Below are 19294 nucleotides of genomic sequence, written 5' to 3' on the forward strand. Positions count from 1 at the left end.
CATATACTGTGTATTTTTTGTATGTTTGTTTATTTTCTTTCCTCTCCCCACCTTCCGACTAGAATGAAAGCTTCAGGCCAGATATTTTGTTTATTTCTACAGTGCCTGGCAAGTTGAAGTCACTGTATCAATGTTTGATAAATGAATAATTTGTTATAAAATCTTACATTCACAGATTTTTTTTTTAATGAGGGCATTTTTAAAGTTGATATATCCCTCAGAGTCCTAGAAGAAAACAAATGGCACACTCAAAATGAGTAATTTAAAAAGAATTTGATCACATGACTACAAAGTCAGGGCAAGGATCTGTTAACCCCCAGGTGAGAAGTGCCCCAAGGCTAGTGAGAGTGGCACGGTCACCACAGGTAGGCCTGAGGGGTGCAGAGGAGGAGAGGCTGGCTGAGCCCAGAGTGTGACAAGGGTCCCCTGCAGGCACTGGGACCTTTAGTGGGTGTATTAGTTCATTTTTATTGCTTATAACAAAATACACAGAACTGGGTAATTATAAAGAAAATGAAATTTATTGCTTACAGTTTCTAAGGCTGGGAAGTCCATCTAGTGTTGGTGACAGTGGCCCAGGCGTCTCTCACCACAAGATGAGAACAGAGAGAGCAGAGAGAGAGAGAGAGACTCTCCTCTTCTTTTAAAGCCCTCAGAGCCACGCCCCCGACCACCATTTATAACCCATTCACTACTGCATGGTCCTACAATCCAAACACCTCTTCAAGGCTCCACCTTTCAGTTATCATAACAGGGTTTCCCACCCTCTTAACAGTCATAGTGGGGGCTGAGTTTCTAATACCTAGAACTTGGGAGACAATTCAAGCCTCAGTGAGTTTGGGGGGACATAATTCAGTCCACTACAGTGGAGGTGCAGCCAGCTCTGGGAACGTGAGGGGAGCCAGGGAAGAAATGCCTGACCCCCCTCTGCTCCTGCCCTCCTGGATCCTTCCCGTGTCCCCTCTGGCTGACCCGACAGAAAGCCATTTGGTGTGGTTCACATGGGTCAGCTCCTGGGCACAGAGCAGGGTGGAGCAGGGTGGAGCATGTACCCCAGGGCTGTATCCGCTATTCCAGCGGGTCTTTTGTAGTCATCAAAAGCAGGGGGGCTTACTGTTTTAAAAATAAGCATGAGGCATTTTCTCTGTGGATGTGAGGCTTTCCGTAGAACAGACTCCCAGTCGAATACCAGGGCATCTGTTTGGGGTTTACAATGTCAAACTTGAACTAAATGGTTGTTGTAGTTTTCCATAGTAACTGGTTTTTGACAATTTAATTATGCCATTTTTATTATTTAGTATACCTGTCAACTATGTTACAAATGAATCATCGAGATTTATAATATTATATAAATACAAAGGTGCTTCAAAAGGTTCCTGAAAAAACAGAATTAAAAGACAATATGAATCCTTCCGTGAACATTTTGAAGTGCCCTAGTATAATGTTGTTTACTACGTGTTGTTATTTTACTAGGGGAGGAAGGACCCTACAGAAGTATTCCTTACAGCTGATAAACAGATTTATGAATTCAAAAGGAACAGCTATTAAAAAAAAATAAAAAGTGTTGATGAACATATTGTTATATTTTTAATCTAAAAGGTTCATGAAAAAACAGAATTAAAAGACAATATGAATCCTTCCATGAACATTTTGAAGTACCCTAGTATAATGTTGTTTACTACGTGTTGTTATTTTACTAGGGGAGGAAGGACCCTACAGAAGTATTCCGTACAGCTGATAAACAGATTTATGAATTCTAAAGGAACAGCTATTAAAAAAAAATAAAAAGTGTTGATGAACATATTGTTATATTTTTAATCATGAGTCATCCAAAAGGAACACATTTGGGGTAAAGAGAACAGCAGAGCAAACCTTACGAGATTTGAGTTCTCATCCTGACTCGATTAGTAAGAGCCCTTGGCAAATAAATTCCACTCTATGAGGCTGAGTTTCCTCACCTGCAAAGTAAGAGGTGGGACAGGATGACATCTGAGGTCACTTTCACATCTCAGATTCCACTCCTTCCTTGGAAGGTGTTAATCTGTGCCAAGAGAACAAAGTTGGATTTAAAGGAACAGTGTCAGCCACACTTATTAATTGAGAAAAAAGCAATTACTGGAGATAAAAGCCATGTTGGGTTTTGTTTCTAGATTAAAAAATTCACTGGCCCAGAGCCTACACACTTTATACCTACTTTTTCCCACCTTTCTTCCCTCCTTTCCCTCATTGTAGTCCCCTTTTCTGGGAGGGATATGATCCAAGACCCCCAAGGGAATGCCTGAAACCTTGGATAGCACCCCACCCCGCATATGCTATGTTTTTTCTTATATATACATGTAATTTATAAATTAGGCACAGTAAGAGATTAACAATAACTAGTAAGAAAATGAGACAATTATATCAATATACTATAATAAAAGTTATGTGAATAAAAGTTATGTGTACTGCCTCTCTCTCTTTCTCTCTCTCTCTCTGTCTCTCTCTCTTTCTCTCTCAGAATATCTTGTTGTACTGTGCTCACCTATTTTCAGACCCCAGGTAATTGAAACCAAAGAATGCAAAACCATGGATAAGGGGAGACTATTATATCTCCAAAAGAATATCCAAGGGGTATAAATCAATTATTAGAGAAACTTTAATTTGCATAAGATTGTTTCAGAGATAAGAAGCTCGCACAAAAATAACAGGTTGTGATTGTGTTTTCTCTTTAGAGTCAACTGTATTTATTCCCCAGTCTGAATACTCCATTGAAGAAGATGTTGGTGAACTATTCGTCCCCATCAGGAGAAGTGGAGATGTCAGGCAGGAGTTAATGGTGATCTGTTATACCCAACAAGGTAGCTCGATTTGCAAAGAAACTAAAGTAGCCCCCAAAAGACATAAATAAGCCTCTTTCACATGTTGGAGCCATAATATTTTGCCACATGGGGTATACTTTCTTATCAGTTTTTTTATAAATACAAAAAATACTTATCCAGAGCTCTTTCTCAGTGTTGCACCTTTGAAGGCTCCTCTGAGAGAGGCTGGAAGGACTCTGCTGCTATTTATCTTAAACATGTCTGACTTCACGTGGTCACTGACTGTAATACTCAAGGCGTTTTAGATGGCAGGGAACTGAAGCCCTCTCAAGCCCCCTCAAGTAGAAGGGGGTTAGTGTTTAAAAAAACAATAACAACAAAAATGGTAAAACAATGCCTACCCAAGGAAAAGGAACTAATTTAAAAATAATTTAAAACTAGTTGGAAACTTATTTCAACAAAATTTTAAAATATTAGTTGTGCTCATGGGTGAGCATCCTATGAAAGGTGATTTTATGTAATGTAAAATTAAAATTAATACCTAATGTTTATTCATATAATAAATGCCTTTCTAAGAAACAAGTAGATTTTCTAAGAATGCAAAAGAAAAGGTCATATGTGCTGTTGATATCTGAGCAGATTTTCATTAAAATTCTTGTTTATATATATGACTTGAAAAGCAGTACAGAATAGTGATTAAAAATAGATTTCGGGATCAGTCTTGGGCTCTGGGTCCCAGAGCACATGAGGTTTAATTTCTGTAAACCTCACTTACCAAATATGAAAAACCCAGTGGAGTAGTGACGAGGATTAAGGAGGTAAGTAGGTAAAGTGCTTGGTGCTTTGCTGGGACAGTTATCATCTGAATAGTGGGTGCTGTTATTTTGTAATATCATGTTGATCCAAAAGTCCACTGACAGGCAAAACACTTGAAATGTAATATTCATCATAGGTTTGAGGTCATCGTGAAGTTGACTCATGACACTAGAATAGTGTGTAGTTACCATTGCAGTTCCAGGGGTGTTCATATGTACTAACTGACCATTAAAATGCCATATGAGAAAATAATTGTTTCCAGAAATACCTTTGTAATATGTTCTACATAAAACCTTTTGGATTCTCTCCACCTCCAGGAACGGCTACCGGAACTGTGCCGACTTCAGTGTTGTCTTATTCTGATTACATATCCAGGCCTGAGGACCACACCAGTGTCATCCGCTTTGACAAAGACGAAAAGGAGAAAATGTGTCGGATAGTCATTATCGATGACTCCTTGTACGAAGAGGAGGAAACATTCCGTGTCCTGCTGAGCATGCCCATGGGTGGGAGAGTCGGATCAGAGTTCCCAGAGGCTCGGGTTACAATCGTCCCTGACAAAGACGATGGTAAGTACTAATTTACCTGAAAATTCTTCTCTTTATCAGGCACAACTTCCCAGACAGAAAAATGGAGGTCTGCAAGAATTATAACGTGCGCACGTATCTTATGCTTGATTTTATAGTGCAACTAGGTTTCCTAGTTGGCTGCATCAATCAATTTGTCTTTCTTGATTTAATGTTTTTAAAGGGCAAAAGTCATCCCTATGTGTTTTTTCCTCTGTATAGTTTTTTTTTCACAATGCTATTTACCACTTGGAGACTAAACTTCTTAAATTTCACAGCAAAGAATTGAACCAATTTTAATAAACCTAATTTATTTCTTTTTCATTTGTCTTGCTTTGTTTTCAAAGCATATATTTTGTAACCTGTTTTTCAATGAAACCCATGAGACAAGGCTGTTAAATGAATAACTAAAAAAGGTAGTAAATATATGGAAAATGAAGTCCAACGGGCAGCTCTCTAACCCCCCAAAAACAGGGAGGTTATACTAGGCCACGCTCACCCAGGGGCACTAAATTACCATGAAGTAATCCCCGGACCCTTCATAGAAAAAGGAGCAAAGCGGTCTTAATCTTCTTGGTTCAAGAAACAGTTTGTACCTAATCTTGTGAGGAAAGCAGAGAGCAGTGAACTGAGAGACGTGACCCCCATGCTAGACTGTTTTTCTTTGTCCTTTGAAATGTTCCTCATGTCAGATGAAAGAAGAGGAAACTGAGGAATGAGACTTTTGGATCAGAGAGAAGTGGGAGGTGTCAAAAGACTTTAATCCCAAATAATCTTAAAACTCAGGAATTTCAAAATAACCTACCAGGAAGGGTCTTTGGTAGTTGGTAAGCGGAGGACAACAGGACAGGTGGGATTCGTCACGTGTCTTGTGACCTTATACTCTTGCCAGGCCCAGCGCTGAGGCCTTTGTGCCTCACTGTGCTTTCTTTCCCTAACAATCCTGTGAAATATATAATAATGTCCATTTTTTTCATGGAAAAGGCTTAAACACTAATGATAAACATTAGGAATTTATCAAGGAATTATTCCTAATTAGGAAGAAAGTCTTGATTCTACATTTCACTTAGATAATACCCTACATATGTAAGCTACTCTAATATTTTTAAATGTTGCTTTAGTTTATTAATTTAATAAAAAGTTCTATTCTATACTTAAATAAAATACAGAATTTTTTAAAAATTCAGTTGATCTTAGAGAGAGAGCCAGTATTTTGAATGTCAGCAAAAACAGATCTAATAGTCCACACTAAGCGCCTATCTACTATCTAGCTATTTCTCTACTGACGTATCTATATTAATAGACATAGAAAGAGATAGGTTTAATTTAAAAATAGAAAATATAATTAATGATTACTTTAGTTCAGCTTGTGTTGTTGGCAAAAATCTTTCCTGTATGGCTTGCTATAGGATGCACATGGGAAAAAAAATAAAGGTACAGAAAGAAACCATTATTTATCAGATGCCAGGCATTTTCACAGATATATCAGCAAATCTTCGTAAGATTGAAAGGTGTGAGCTTTGGACCAGCAGAGTGTCAGGAACGCTCTCAGCCATCATCATCTCTCTTTCCTCCACTCACCAAACGCCTTCACAATAGATCAAAGGTCCTGTCTTTTCCCTTTCACTTCACTACTTTCGTTTGGGTAGACCCTTTTCATCTCAGGTGTACATTATAATTCTCACAGGTCCCACAGCCTCATTTGTATCTCTTCCCACCCAAACCTTGGTTCCCATTGCCATCACTTTAATCTTTACAAAACTCACACCATGAAACTACTCAGCACAAAACCCAAAACCATGAACAGTAAACTTTGCCATTGTCAGGAAGATAGGCACATTCCAGTTTCCCCAGCCAAGAGCTAATCATGCGCAAGAGATAAAGTGTTGCTTAATCTGCTCTGGTGGTATGATGGTTAGAAAACCTATGAAGATTTATTTTTTTACTTCTGCGGTATTTTTTATTGATTTATTTTTAAAAATCAACTTTATTCAGATCTACTTGCATTCCGTAACATTCAGGTTACGTGTACAGTGGGATGAGTTTGACAGTTTTTCATACCTGTAACCACTACTCCAGTCAAAAAGTAGAACATTTGCACCCTCCCAGAAATATCTTTGGTGCCTCAATTTCACGCTTCCCACCTGCTGTCTCAGGTGCAACCACTGATCTGGTTTTATCACCATACATTAGCTTTACAGTCAATTCCACGCTTCCCACCTGCTGTCTCAGGTGCAACCACTGATCTGGTTTTATCACCATACATTAGCTTTGCCATTTTTAGAACATTTTTTTCTTATTTATTTATTTATTTATTTTGTTATGAATATTCATGAGATACAAAGCTGATTGTCACCCCTCATGGCATGATGTGAGGGCCAGATTCATACTGGCAGCATGCCCATTACCAGAAATTGCTTTTGTACCCCGTATCCCCCACCCAATTATCCTCACTTCCCTCCACCTCCCCTTTTCCCCCTCCCGCTCCACTTTGTAGCCCAAGGAATGTTCTCTCCCTCTGCAAGACCTAAGCAGTACTGTGGTCTTTTCTTTCCTTCCTTCTTTCTCTCTTAGCTCCCACATATTACTGAGCACATGTGGTATTCATCCCTCTGTGCTTTGCTTATTTCACTCAATGTAAGTTTCTCCAGGATCATCCATATTGTTGCAAATGGGAGTATTTTATAATGTTATGTAATCACATAGTATGTACTTAAAGTTATTTCCTAATTAAGAGCAATATTTATTAATGTCATTTTACAAATATTGCAATTATGTTTGAAAATACAATGGCCAGTCCAGTTACTGGATAAGAAAAAAGGAGGCAGAGACAAAGAGAAGGGAGAGACAGAGATGAAGGTGCAGAGATAGTAGATCTCACGAGAGCAAGTCAAAGACAAGATGAAGAGTTAGAACAGGACAGTCCAAGAAATTAAGGGAGAAAGTGAAAGAGCATCATATCTAAGAAGAAAAGGAAAAGACAATACAGAAAAGGGGAAGCTAGAGACAAGCCTAATAGGGCCTCTGCTGTGAATAAACCACTTCTGTCACATCCTGCTACCCATCTGGGTGGTTATTTTCTCTTCACAGTTCTTTGAAATATCATGAGCAAAATAAGCCCAGTCCAAGAAAGTGAAAGAGCATCATATCTAAGAAGAAGAGGAAAAGACAATACAGAAAAGGGGAAGCTAGAGACAAGCCTAATAGGGCCTCTGCTGTGAATAAACCACTTCTGTCACATCCTGCTACCCGTCTGGGTGGTTATTTTCTCTTCACAGTTCTTTGAAATATCATGAGCAAAATAAGCCCAGTCCACACTTCTTTATTTTCAAGTCTTCAGAAACTCATCTATGAGATTACTATGACCTACCAGAAGGAATTATTCCCTGGACAACATAGCATAGCAGACAGCACAGACTCACCCTGAAGCCTGATCTTCTCCATCCTGAGGTTAAAGTTGGGGTTTCCCACCTTAGTATTCAATTCAATAAGAAATAACTTCAAGGTAGCTTATGACTTTATCTTGTTCACTGCTGCCTGCCCACAGAATCCTTTTGCTTGAAGTATTTCAGAATCTATCCACCTGGCTAATTGATAATGTATAGTACTTCTTCAGTGAAAAATACTCTCAGAAGATCTGATACTTGAAAAATCAGTGATGGGTAATATATCAGATGTCATCCCATAAAATCGATAATATTGACCCGAGGACCCGTATTTAGAGCTCAGCCATTCCTTTTCATTCACCAAGTTTCTTTCTTCCTTGACATTTCTCAACATTGTCTTATGTCTTTCTCTTTTCTTCTTGTGCTATAAGAGTATAGGACCTTTAGTGTAATATTGAATGGAAGTGGTAGAAAAGGCATTCTAGTCTTTTCTTCTAATGTGACAAGAAATACTTATAATGGTTCACTACTTAGAATGATGTATGCGATGGGATTCTAGTAATATTTTATCAGGTTAAAGAAACAACTAACTTGACAAAAGCTTTTATCAGAAATCAGTGTTTTCTATTTTATCAAAAGATTTTCTGCATCTATTCAAATTATCATATAGTTTTTTCCCTTCAATCTGTGAACGTAAAATTGAATTTCAGATTTACTAACCTTATGCCATCCTTATATGCTTAAATAAACTTACTCATTCATAACACTTTTTCATAAATTGCTAGATTAAATTTAGAAATATTTTATTTAGTACTTTTAATCTATATTTATAAGTGAGATGGGACTTTAAATTTGTTTCTCTGTTTTTAGAATCACATTTATAATAGCCTCACCGAATGAGTTGGACTACTGTCTTCCTTGTTTTTTTCCTCTGGAAACTTTAAATAAGATTGAGATGATTTGATTTCACAACTTTGGTAAAACTACAAGTCCACCTGTACATATGTAGTTACATTTTAGCCTACCGTTTACTTTTTTAAATTTTAGGTATGTTTAAATTTTCAATTGTTTTTTTCCTCTGGAAACTTTAAATAAGATTGAGATGATTTGATTTCACAAATTTGGTAAAACTACAAGTCCACCTGTACATACGTAGTTACATTTTAGCCTACCGTTTACTTTTTTAAATTTTAGGTATGTTTAAATTTTCAATTTCTTCTTAAGGCAATATGGTAAGTTATTTTTTCCTAAGGAAATTTTTCATATCATCTATATTGTCATATTAATGGCATAAATTTGTCATAATATTCTCTTAAGATTACCAAACTCCTTTATTGTACCTCTAGTCATGTCTTCTTTTTATTCGAAATAATGCTTATCTATTCTCTCTCTTTGTCTCTCTTTTCCTTTTATCTCTCAACCTATTTTTCTGCCACTTTGTATATTTTATTACAGTTTCTTTTTAAAAAACTGTTCTTGGCTCTGATTTTTCTTTTGATGATTGCTATGACTTTCATTTTCTACCTTATTAATTTCTGTTCTTTGCTCAGATCTATCTTACAATTGGCTAATTCTCTCTCTAGCTATGTCTAAAGTGCTATTTAACCTATCCATTGAAATATTTTATTTCAATAATTATACTTTCATTTTTAGAAATTCTGTGTGAAGTTTGTTCATATTTGTCTTTTCCTTTCTATCATGTCTTATTCTTTTCTTTATATAGTTTCTTCTTGGATGTATTTAGTAAGTTTAAACATTTATAATGTTTATTGTACAATTTTATTGTTGAAGATCTTAAAAGATCCAAATCTCCTATACATTACTTCAGCTGCCTCTTGCTCACGTTATATTATTTTCTTGTGTGTAGTAGTTTTGAATTATGAACTCATTTTTAATAGGACTTTATATGTGGAAAACCTGTACAATCTAGGTCCTGGAATTAAACCTTCAGAGCAGTTTTGCATTAACATTTGTCAAGTCCAATTTCTACATTAATTTTCTTTCTATTTGAGGAGTTCCAATGCCAAATAGATATTGTGAATTAAAACCAAGAATCTATATACAAATATCAGAGAAGCCAGTTGAAACATTTTTCCACATCCAGAGTTCAGGAAGAAACAACAAGCTCTGTTAGTGGGTGGATTTTTATTTTAACTCACTTAACTCTTCTAGTACTCAGGCTTCACACTTGGGGTTTCAGTTCCAAATTCCCACCTCTGTCTTCTATCCCTGTGTTGAATAATCAAATGCAGATCAGTCAGAGTAGCCACAGTATTAGCTCATTTACCTGGTGCTGTGGTTTTCTCTATCTTCTTGAAGGTATCCCTCTCTTTATTGTAAAAATTTATGTTTAAAAGAATGTTTATTTTATGTATAGCATTTGTGATAAGAAGGTTTTCAAGTATCCTTCACAATATTGCCATTGTAATTCATTAGGAAAGCTTTCACTGAGTGAAAATGACATATGTCTAGCACTGTTCCCTGTAGTGGTGCTTATGGACTATTCTTCTACTACATTGCTGTTCGGACTAACTGCTATCATTTCAGTAATACCATGGCGGAGTCAGAGCTAGGTCATCCAAACTTCTTTTTTTTCTTTTTCTGTGAAATAAATTGCTGTTAAGAGCTTTAACTTCTGGACATGACCTCTTTGGCACAATGATTTAATTACTGAGCAAACCTTAGTTTTCTTTTTTTTATTGATAGATATTCAAGTCAGTCACAAAATAGGTTATTTGAAGTCTTATTTTAATTAATCCAATTTTATCATTTTCCAGAAAGAATTTTTCACATAGAATATCATAGTCAAAGTGTCAGTGGGCACAGAAAAGTACCATTTTAAACCAAATTCCCATGAGAAAAAGACATGAACCCTTGATCAGGGATAGTGACTGAAACAGTTTGCTTCTCCATTGTCGTCAAGAACTGCTAGTGACTGATATTACATAAAGGGGGAAAGGCAACAAATTAAATTTGAAACCAGTAAAGAAAACAGTCTCAGTACTTCCCCAACAGCACATTTACAAATATATATTTTAATAGAAAGCATCTGAAAAATCCTCCTCAACCTCTTTGCTGCCTTGGTGTCTAAGTTGAAAAGCGTCTAGGATGGGACTGGTGAAGTGTCAAGTGAGAGGGTCCAGCAACCAAGTTTCTACCTATGCATTTGCTGTAAAGGTGTTTCATGTGTTATCTTGATTATTCACCATTTCCTTCCCTTGGCCACCATTCCTAAAATTGCACATGAAAGAATAATAAATACAAAAGCACATAAAACACAGAAAGCCAAAAATACCTTACTTGTTTCATCTGACTTGTCTCTGCCTTACCACTTGCCTGATTTCCAATGCCAGAAAGTATCTTCAAATTCTTACTTCAAGTGAGTTCACTTCTACCAAGTAATATCTTTACTTCCCCATGTCCCTTATCTATTCCTCAGTGAACTGGAGCAGACCCTAATTTTTGTCATTTAATGGGCCTTCCTTTTTGCTTGACTATGGAAGTCATTTCAGTATTTCTGTCATATACTTAATACAAATAATGCAAAGATAAACATGGAAACAAAAATGTCCCTCCCCTTCTTCCATGGATTAAAATATCTCTGGAGTGTGTATTTGCTCCTATAGGCAGCTAACCTTCCTGCATTAATGCAAAACACTTCGGTTTTGGATCATTACTTTTTATCATTCAACTTTCACTGCAGTCCTACAATGTGGGAAGCACCATAGCAAAGTTTGTAAGGATAAGACAAAACAAAGCAGACAATAAATTCACCAGAATATACATAATTAAGTATAAGCAAATACACTGATGTCCTTTATTTTGAATAGATGTACACTGTAAAATTAATAATGTACAGGACAAATTTAGCTTTGGAAGAAGAAACTTTCCAATTTAAGGATTTCCTGGTTCAAGTAAATCATGAGATGGAATCTCTGGATAATGTCTCACTACAGTTTAATAAATATTTACTCATTTGTTCAGCAAATACTATTTGAAAATCTGATATTTACCTATTCATTCAAAATATGTGAACTGAACACCTATGTATGGGCACATGGCTAGATGCTGGTGATGCAAGAGCAAACAAGAGAACCACAGCCTCTCAGCTATGGACATTTCAGACATGGATAAGTGAACAGACAGGCATAGAATACATGGGATGAGCTCTCTACTAGGGAAGGAACATCTTTCTCAGCCCAAGTTCAGGAAAGGCTTCTTTAAAAACATAATTTCCTAGCTGAAACTTTAGGACGATAAGGTAGCTGGTGAAAAGAGAAGGAAAGTGGCTTCCTTGGGGGAGAAACCCACAAGTGCACAGGCTGAATGGCTGGGAAGCATTCAGGGGACTGAAGATGTGGACACATCAAAAACCCAGAGCCCACAGGAGTGAATAACAAAGAGGAGTTTGGAGAGATGGGCAAGAAGGCAACCTTATAAGACCTTCTAGCCATATAAAGGAGTTGTGTTTTATTCTTGAAATAGAAATAGAGAACCGCTAGAAGGTTTTAAGGTGAATGAGAAAACCACATTTGCGTTTTAGAAATATCACTCTGCTCTGGCTACAACATAGAGAATAGGATGAAGAGCTCAGTAGGCTGCTGGAGGAACACAGGTGATAGGTGACAATGACCTGAAAAGGGTGGTTGTATGGGGACGCGGAGACCAAGAGCCATCCGAGAAATAGCACTGAGGAAGAATGGGCATGGCATGGTGATTGACTGGACATGTAAAGATGAAAGACAGGAAAGACTGAGGCATGATGTTTTGGTGTCTAGCTTTGGGTCAAGTGTGGTACAGTTCACTGGGATGGGGAGAATAGGAGTAGAATTGGCTTGGGGGCAAAAGAATGAGTTCATTTAGGGCATGCTAGTTTGAAGAGCCTGTGTGACTTCAAAGTGCTGAGTGTTTTGTAGACAATTGAAGATATGGGTCTGGAAATCAGGAGTTCTGTGCCAGATAGAGTTCTCCTCTAGAGACATTGTTACAAGTTCACTCTGTTAATAATAATAAAAGTCATGAGAGAAGATGAGATTGCTTAAGAAGACATTCAGAAATGGCCCTCATGTAATTTATAATATGAACGATTTTACACAATTCTCATTTTTTAAAAAAAAGAGTGGATTTTGTGAATGCTAAGCAGAGAATGGGAAATGGTGATGAGGACAGTAGTCAGTATAAGAGTGTGACAATCCCTGCAAAAAAGATGCTAAAAAGAATCTGAGGATCAATCACATTTCAGTGTCTAAGTGTTATAAAACCTTCCTAAGTCTGTACTACCTAGCATGTGACAAGCTTGAGTTATCTTATCCCTCTTACTTACTAAAAGCTTTTAACCAGCCTATTTGGAGGATTGTTTTCCCACACACAAATATTTCACCAATATTTGAAATGATAGGAAAGTTTATTCCAGAGGAATTTGCTTTATGATCATCTTTGTTGAAATACTTCACATCTTGGGCCGGCCCGGTGGCGCACTGCTACAGTGCACCGCTTGGGAACGCGGCGGCGCTCCCGCCAAGGGTTCAGATCCCACATACAGACCGGTTCCCGCTCACTGGCTGAGTGAGGTGCGGGCACAGCACCAAGTTTTGCGATCCTGTTGCCAGTCCCGGTCCGGTACGGGCGCGACACTGACGGTTGCGATCCGTTGCCGGACATGAAAAAAGACAAAAAGGAAAAAAAAAAAAAAGGAATACTTCACATCTTACTAACTTTTTGGTCGAGTTTTATTAATGCCTCTCAATCTCGTCTCATTTCCATGCATTTATAATGGGTATGCTAATCTTTCATATATTTTTTCATTTTAGAAATTGGCATCTTACAGTGATGTTTTGCTTACTATTTACATAGTCTATAAGTGAAAAACGAAACATTGCTAGCTATAAAGTACTGCCTGTGTAGAGTTTCACCAGTTCATCATGGAGAGAAGAATGTCCAGTTCAGCAGAGAGAAAGTTAAGTTTCATTCATATGCAATAATGCATACTCAATACTAATAGCTGTCACTTTTGAGTACTTATGTACAAAGGACTTTACATGAATAATCCAGTTGAAACTCAAAACAACTCTATGAAGTAGGTATAGATATCTTCTCCATTTGATAAATGGAAAAACTGAGACTTAGAGAGGCTAAGAAAATTGCTTAAGATACGCAGCTATAAATGTGTTGGATATATGTCCTAAATTTAGGTCTATTTAACTCAGATTCAATGTACTTCACTGCTAGGCTATAATGAACCCTGAATCTTATCAAGGAGAATAAAATACAAGTAATACCTAACGATATAACCGAAGGGAAGAAATTGGCATAGAATCTAAAAAAGAATAGTCCACATAAAGGTCGACATTGGTCAAAGGGGAGATGTTGTTTCTGAGGGTGGCCAATTTTTCAGTCACTAAAAATTATGCAGTTGGAGGAGGGAAAATGTCTAAGCCTGTGCACAGTCTGGATGAAGTGTTCCTCCTGGCTTTCCAGTAATTTTTGCTCTGATTGCTATGTTTGTTTCTGCAGTGATGGGTATACCAGATGAGGAATCAACAAACCAATTATTATTCCCTGACTAAAACGAAATAACCCCCTTGTAACTCAGGGCAATCAGAATTTTAAAAAGAGAATTGATTCTCCAAAGCTAGATTATTCCTCAGTGAAAATGTAAAATGGCATTTCTGTGCCTGCAGAGTGGAAGCACAAGCCCTCAACCACTAGTGACTTCTCTTAGATACAAGTGTCTGAAAATCTCAGCTGGGGCCAAAGGTTTTCTCTGTGCTAACTCTTAACCATATGACAGTAGTGGAGGGGCTCTAGAAGTACAGAAATATGTCTTTGTACAGTCTGTGTTGCATCTTTAAGAAACAGCTAAGATTTTCATTGTGTTTGGAAGAGAGCAGCATGTTACCCATCAGCAACACATTAAGAATAGCACTGTCATTACATGCACATAGTAAATATCCTACATCAATGTCTTCAGTCCTCAGTATTTCGTAAGGTTGCAATTTCACTGCAGTATTGGTTCATTAGGAAGAGTATTAAGTCAGTGTTAACAATATTTCACTAATCTTTGTTGTCAGTCTTTGGAAGTGAATTAAGGAACATTCAAGCTGAATCCATTCTCTGCTTTTGTGTGACAACCTACAGGGGTTTTAGCTGGCTTCCTCGACCACCCTGGAAAAATTGCCATGCTAGTTATAAGCCAGGGACATATAAAAGGCAACATGGTGAGCACTGTGGTAAATGTAACTCAATTCAGTGCCTTTCAAAAGCTCGCTGACATCCCAAAAGCTTTCTCAACAGCAGGAGTACCTTAGACAAGAAAATATTTCTGGTGCTAGAAAAATACATCATGGTATAGTGTGTGAATGAAATATTTTTTATTCATTTGTGCTGAGCTGAAAGATCTACTTGCCATCCTTTTTTGTCTTGAATATAATTATTTACATTAGTGTAAGCTCCAATTAAAGATGACAGACCATTCATTGTGAGAAATGGCCAGATTCAATTAAAGTAACAACTTGACAAAATGAAGTTACATTCTGTATTTAGTATGCTTGAGTTAAAGCAATATTAAAATTCAAGAAGTGGGAGAATGAGTTTCTAACTGCTCAGAATATTAATGTTTTGCAGCCATTAGTAGACTGTTTAATGTAGTTGATGATGGTAAGGACTCAGTAAAAGCCCATGGATGTTTAGTGAGTCCCCTTCTCTGTGGAAGGCATTGCAGAAGTGCACTGAATAATAGAGATTATACAGTTTTTCCATATGGGAAGGATACTAGATATAATAATGTGGATACTACACACTTTGATTTCAAAACAAAAATAAAATAGTATATATAAAATATATTGCTATTTTAAAAAATCTACCATCAAGTACCACACATGCAGCAAATATTTGTTGTGCACCTACTAAGATACGCAGCTATAAATGTGTTGGATATATGTCCTAAATTTAGGTCTATGTTGCCCAGTAACATATGGGGAATACAAACACATTTAAGACATAGGCCAGGATCTTACAGTACTTTAAATCTATTCAAGAGAAAAAAAAAACAAGCATATAAAAGGTTAAGTGAGAATAATTTCTTTTAATAAGAATTTGAAACAGTAAAAAGCTTGCTATTTTAAAAAATCTACCATCAAGTACCACACATGCAGCAAATATTTGTTGTGCACCTACTAAGTGTAACATATGGGGAATACAAAGACATTTAAGACATAGGCCAGGATCTTACAGTACTTTAAATCTATTCAAGAGAAAAAAAAAACCAAGCATATAAAAGGTTAAGTGAGAATAATTTCTTTTAATAAGAATTTGAAACAGTAAAAAGGAGACTAAAAGGCAGAGTCTGATTGAAAGCAATTGTATGAATCACTCACTCTGTGAGTCAGAGGAGGAAAGAAGTAGCCTTTAAAAGATGGAAAGGATTTTGATGAATTGTGAATAAGCCAAATATTCCAAGATTGCATCAGTGAAAGGATGAGGGAGAGAAAGGCTTTGGGGAACAGTGAACAATCCAGTTTGGCCAGGCTGACTTTTATGAGAAGGTTTAGTGCCCAGCTCCTCAGAGTGCGTGTTAGGAGTCCTGGGTTGTGGACATGCTTGTGCTACTTTCTCGTCAACAATTCTTGACCAACTCTCCTTTCTTCCTCATTCTTCTTGAGCCTGTTTCCTCACTGAAGCATGAGCATATTATCACCTGACTTTCTTACCTTACAGAATTTTTGTGAGGACCAAATAACATGATCTGTAGGAAAGCACTTTAAAAACTAACTAAACAAAAGTAAGGTAGGAATCGTTGGCAGTAGAGTCTGGAAAAATAAGGTTGAAGCACATTGTGAATGACTTGAATGAATAAGGATGTCTGGATTTATGTGATAGGGAGCAACTGGAAATATTTGAACAAGAGTGTGAAATAAAGCAGTGTTTGAAGCTTTGTAATGAGCTAGCAATATAAGTGGACGAAAATTGGAACGAAAAAAGAATTGGAAATGTAGGGTGAGGAGGTGGGAAGGAAAGGACCCACTACTAGGAGAAGCCTGCCATGACTAGGACCCCATGTAGGGAGGACAAAGGAGGGGAATTTTTAAAAATGTCCATCCAAAATTGTTTGTGCATGGAAGGCCCAAAGAATGGAGGTACCATTTTAGGATGTCAGGAGAGGAAACCAGTCTAGGGAAATGAAGTTGGAAGAAGATGAGAAACTGTGTTCACATGTACTAAGTACGAGCTGCCCGTAGGACATTCCGGTGGAATCGGGCAATAGCCTGGTATAAATACAGAACTAACTAAGCTACAGTTTGAGATTTGTAAGTCACATATCTGATGGTGGTAGTTGAAATCAGGAGGATAGATGAAAACTACAAAGAAGAGGAGAGAGGGTAAAGAGTAAATTACTGTGCAGTGGAATTTCATATATATATATTAAATCAAGTATGTGGAGTGGAATAATGAAAGACTATTAGAATATATTTCTACTAAATATTAATATACAGATTTTTGGCTGATATTTGCAAATAGTAATTATCATTTATTATATAACAAGAAAATTGTGGGAATGTGCAGGATTAAGTGCACTACTGGAGTTGTCAAATAAGTCCACCCTTAAGCCTTGTAAACAAACTGGTTTTAAATGTCGCCTCTTTTAAAAAGTAACTAAAAACTGACATAGTGTGGTTTTATTCCCTCACTTTGTAAATCCTTTGCATTAAATTTAAGCCACTTTCTGATAAAGAGTCACATCACCACTTTTTTTTATTATTATTATAATGTAATGGTTTCAGGAGAAAGGTTGCAAAATTATAGCATTCATTCATTTTTAACAAACATGAGTGGGAGAGGGCAGGAAGAAAAAGAGCATTTGGGAATATGTGTGGGTGAGTCATTCAGCAAATATGAGTAGGAGGGTCCAGAGAAGTGAGATTTGTCCAGGTTTGGCCTGAAGTCCCCCAGGGCCCCAATTTCTGACCCTCTGTACTTAATTTTGTACCTGGACTCAGAACCCAGCTGACCAGCCATAAAGGGGGAGCAGTTTCATAAGGGAGGAGCTGGGCAGTGCACAGATTAAAGTAAAGGTAAATGAGCAAGGGTCAAGGACTTCTAGAGTGGGTTCATTAGCAACGGAGTACATTTGACGCAAGCTGGTATGGTCAAAACCTCCAAAGGACCTTGCTGCTGTGCTGCTGTGGGCTCCCCTGGTCTTTTTCAGGCTGCTGGTACAAAAGGCATCAAGAGCTTTGTTCTGCCACACACATGAGAGCTTGGCAAGCAGCCACCTGAGTCTCTCCTGCTATTTGCATGAAAACATTTCACCACCATTACCAGAAAAGGCAAAGGCTCCAGAGTTCTTTATGAGAACTGCTAACCGTTTTGTGTAATTTACACTGAAGAATGACCTTATTGCCCACAAGAAAGTGAGCACAGGGAACAGTGCCAGAATATAGGGCCCGTTCACCCAGAAACAAGCTCTCATATTTCTGAAGTCTGCATTTGCAAGCATGTAGTCTGCTAGGGTGGTTCTAGTATATTAGGGTTGAGATATTAAATAGGATCATGCTGTCCACAGTACTAAGTTAACTCATGTCCTTAATTTTCAGGGCTTCATAGATATCACATATTTCATGTAAAAACTAACAGAGGCGCCTTCCTAGGTTTGCTAAACCTACTTGAATTATTTCATTGTGTGCATGCACACAATGAGTGAGATTGTGTTATAACTTGGTTTCGTCATCTGTAAGTGATTAGGTAGCTTGCTCAAGGTCAAATACCTGATAAGCATTTAGCCAGTATGACTACAGAGTCTATACCGTTAACCATGGGGTGGCCTACCTCCTATTGTACTGGAGGTGTGTATATTTAGACACAGCTGCCTTCTGCTTCTTCACCGTAATATTCAAATACTATCAGGTATTCTAGTAGAGAACTTTATAAGATGAAACAAGCTATATACTTTTACGTGCATACAGCACCTGAATATTACCCTAGAATAATTAAACTGTTATAGATATTAGGATAACTTGTAAGTGAACAGTTCTGGTTTACCTTTCACCAATTATAGTTCCTCCCAGACCATAAGAAAGCACGTTAGTGCAGTCTGGTACTTCAGTTGGACAAGGAACAGCATTGCAGTTTCTATTTCATTTAGCAAACCACCCAGTGGAAGCAGTGGCCTTTCTGAAGGATTGAGTTATGGCTCTCTTGTCAAGTCCTTATGGGTAAATACTGTCTTGTGTTTGTTTTGTCTTTATATATATATATAGTAACACTATCTGCTTGACTCCCATCTCTTCTAAACGGGTGAGTGAGTGCTGGCCACGTAATACCATCGTGTAGTCATCAAAGGGTAAATATTGCTGATTTATTATCACTACAATCCTGAAAGCAGGTCACTAAACATTTATAGGAACCCTAAGATCTCAGTCACAAAAAATCAGCACTAAAAATCGCGTAAATCTGCAAAGCAGCTTCTCAGATACAAGACTTCAGAATTTTTAAGTTTAAAACTATTAAAAGAAATAGTCCAGTAAAAACCAGGAAAATACATAAAAGGTTGAATAAGTAGAAAATATCTCTCAATAAATATTGTTGTTATCATCAGAAAGCTCTATTTACTTGCCAGTAACAGACGTCTGGTGTATCCTTTTGCTGACATCATAAACCGTAAAGATAATTTATATATAAACCAAAAGCTGCAACTCAGCTGAAAGCAGAGCACTCCGAAGTCCTGGCCTGC

The 19294-nt window shown here is 37.3% G+C and overlaps 1 protein-coding gene across 1 annotated transcript in view; it reads left to right on the forward strand.

Moving 5' to 3' along the window:
- FREM2 (FRAS1 related extracellular matrix protein 2) overlaps positions 1-19294 on the forward strand; it is a 230825-nt gene that overhangs the window by 120609 nt on the left and 90922 nt on the right. Inside the window, exons 5-6 of the mRNA XM_008576888.1 lie at positions 2712-2837; positions 3932-4183. Coding sequence (XP_008575110.1) covers positions 2712-2837; positions 3932-4183 — 378 coding nt within the window. The remainder of the gene's footprint in view (positions 1-2711; positions 2838-3931; positions 4184-19294) is intronic.

This window comes from Galeopterus variegatus, unplaced genomic scaffold, assembly GCF_000696425.1.
Source record: "Galeopterus variegatus unplaced genomic scaffold, G_variegatus-3.0.2 Scaffold1418, whole genome shotgun sequence".
NCBI classification, from domain to species: Eukaryota; Metazoa; Chordata; class Mammalia; order Dermoptera; family Cynocephalidae; genus Galeopterus; species Galeopterus variegatus.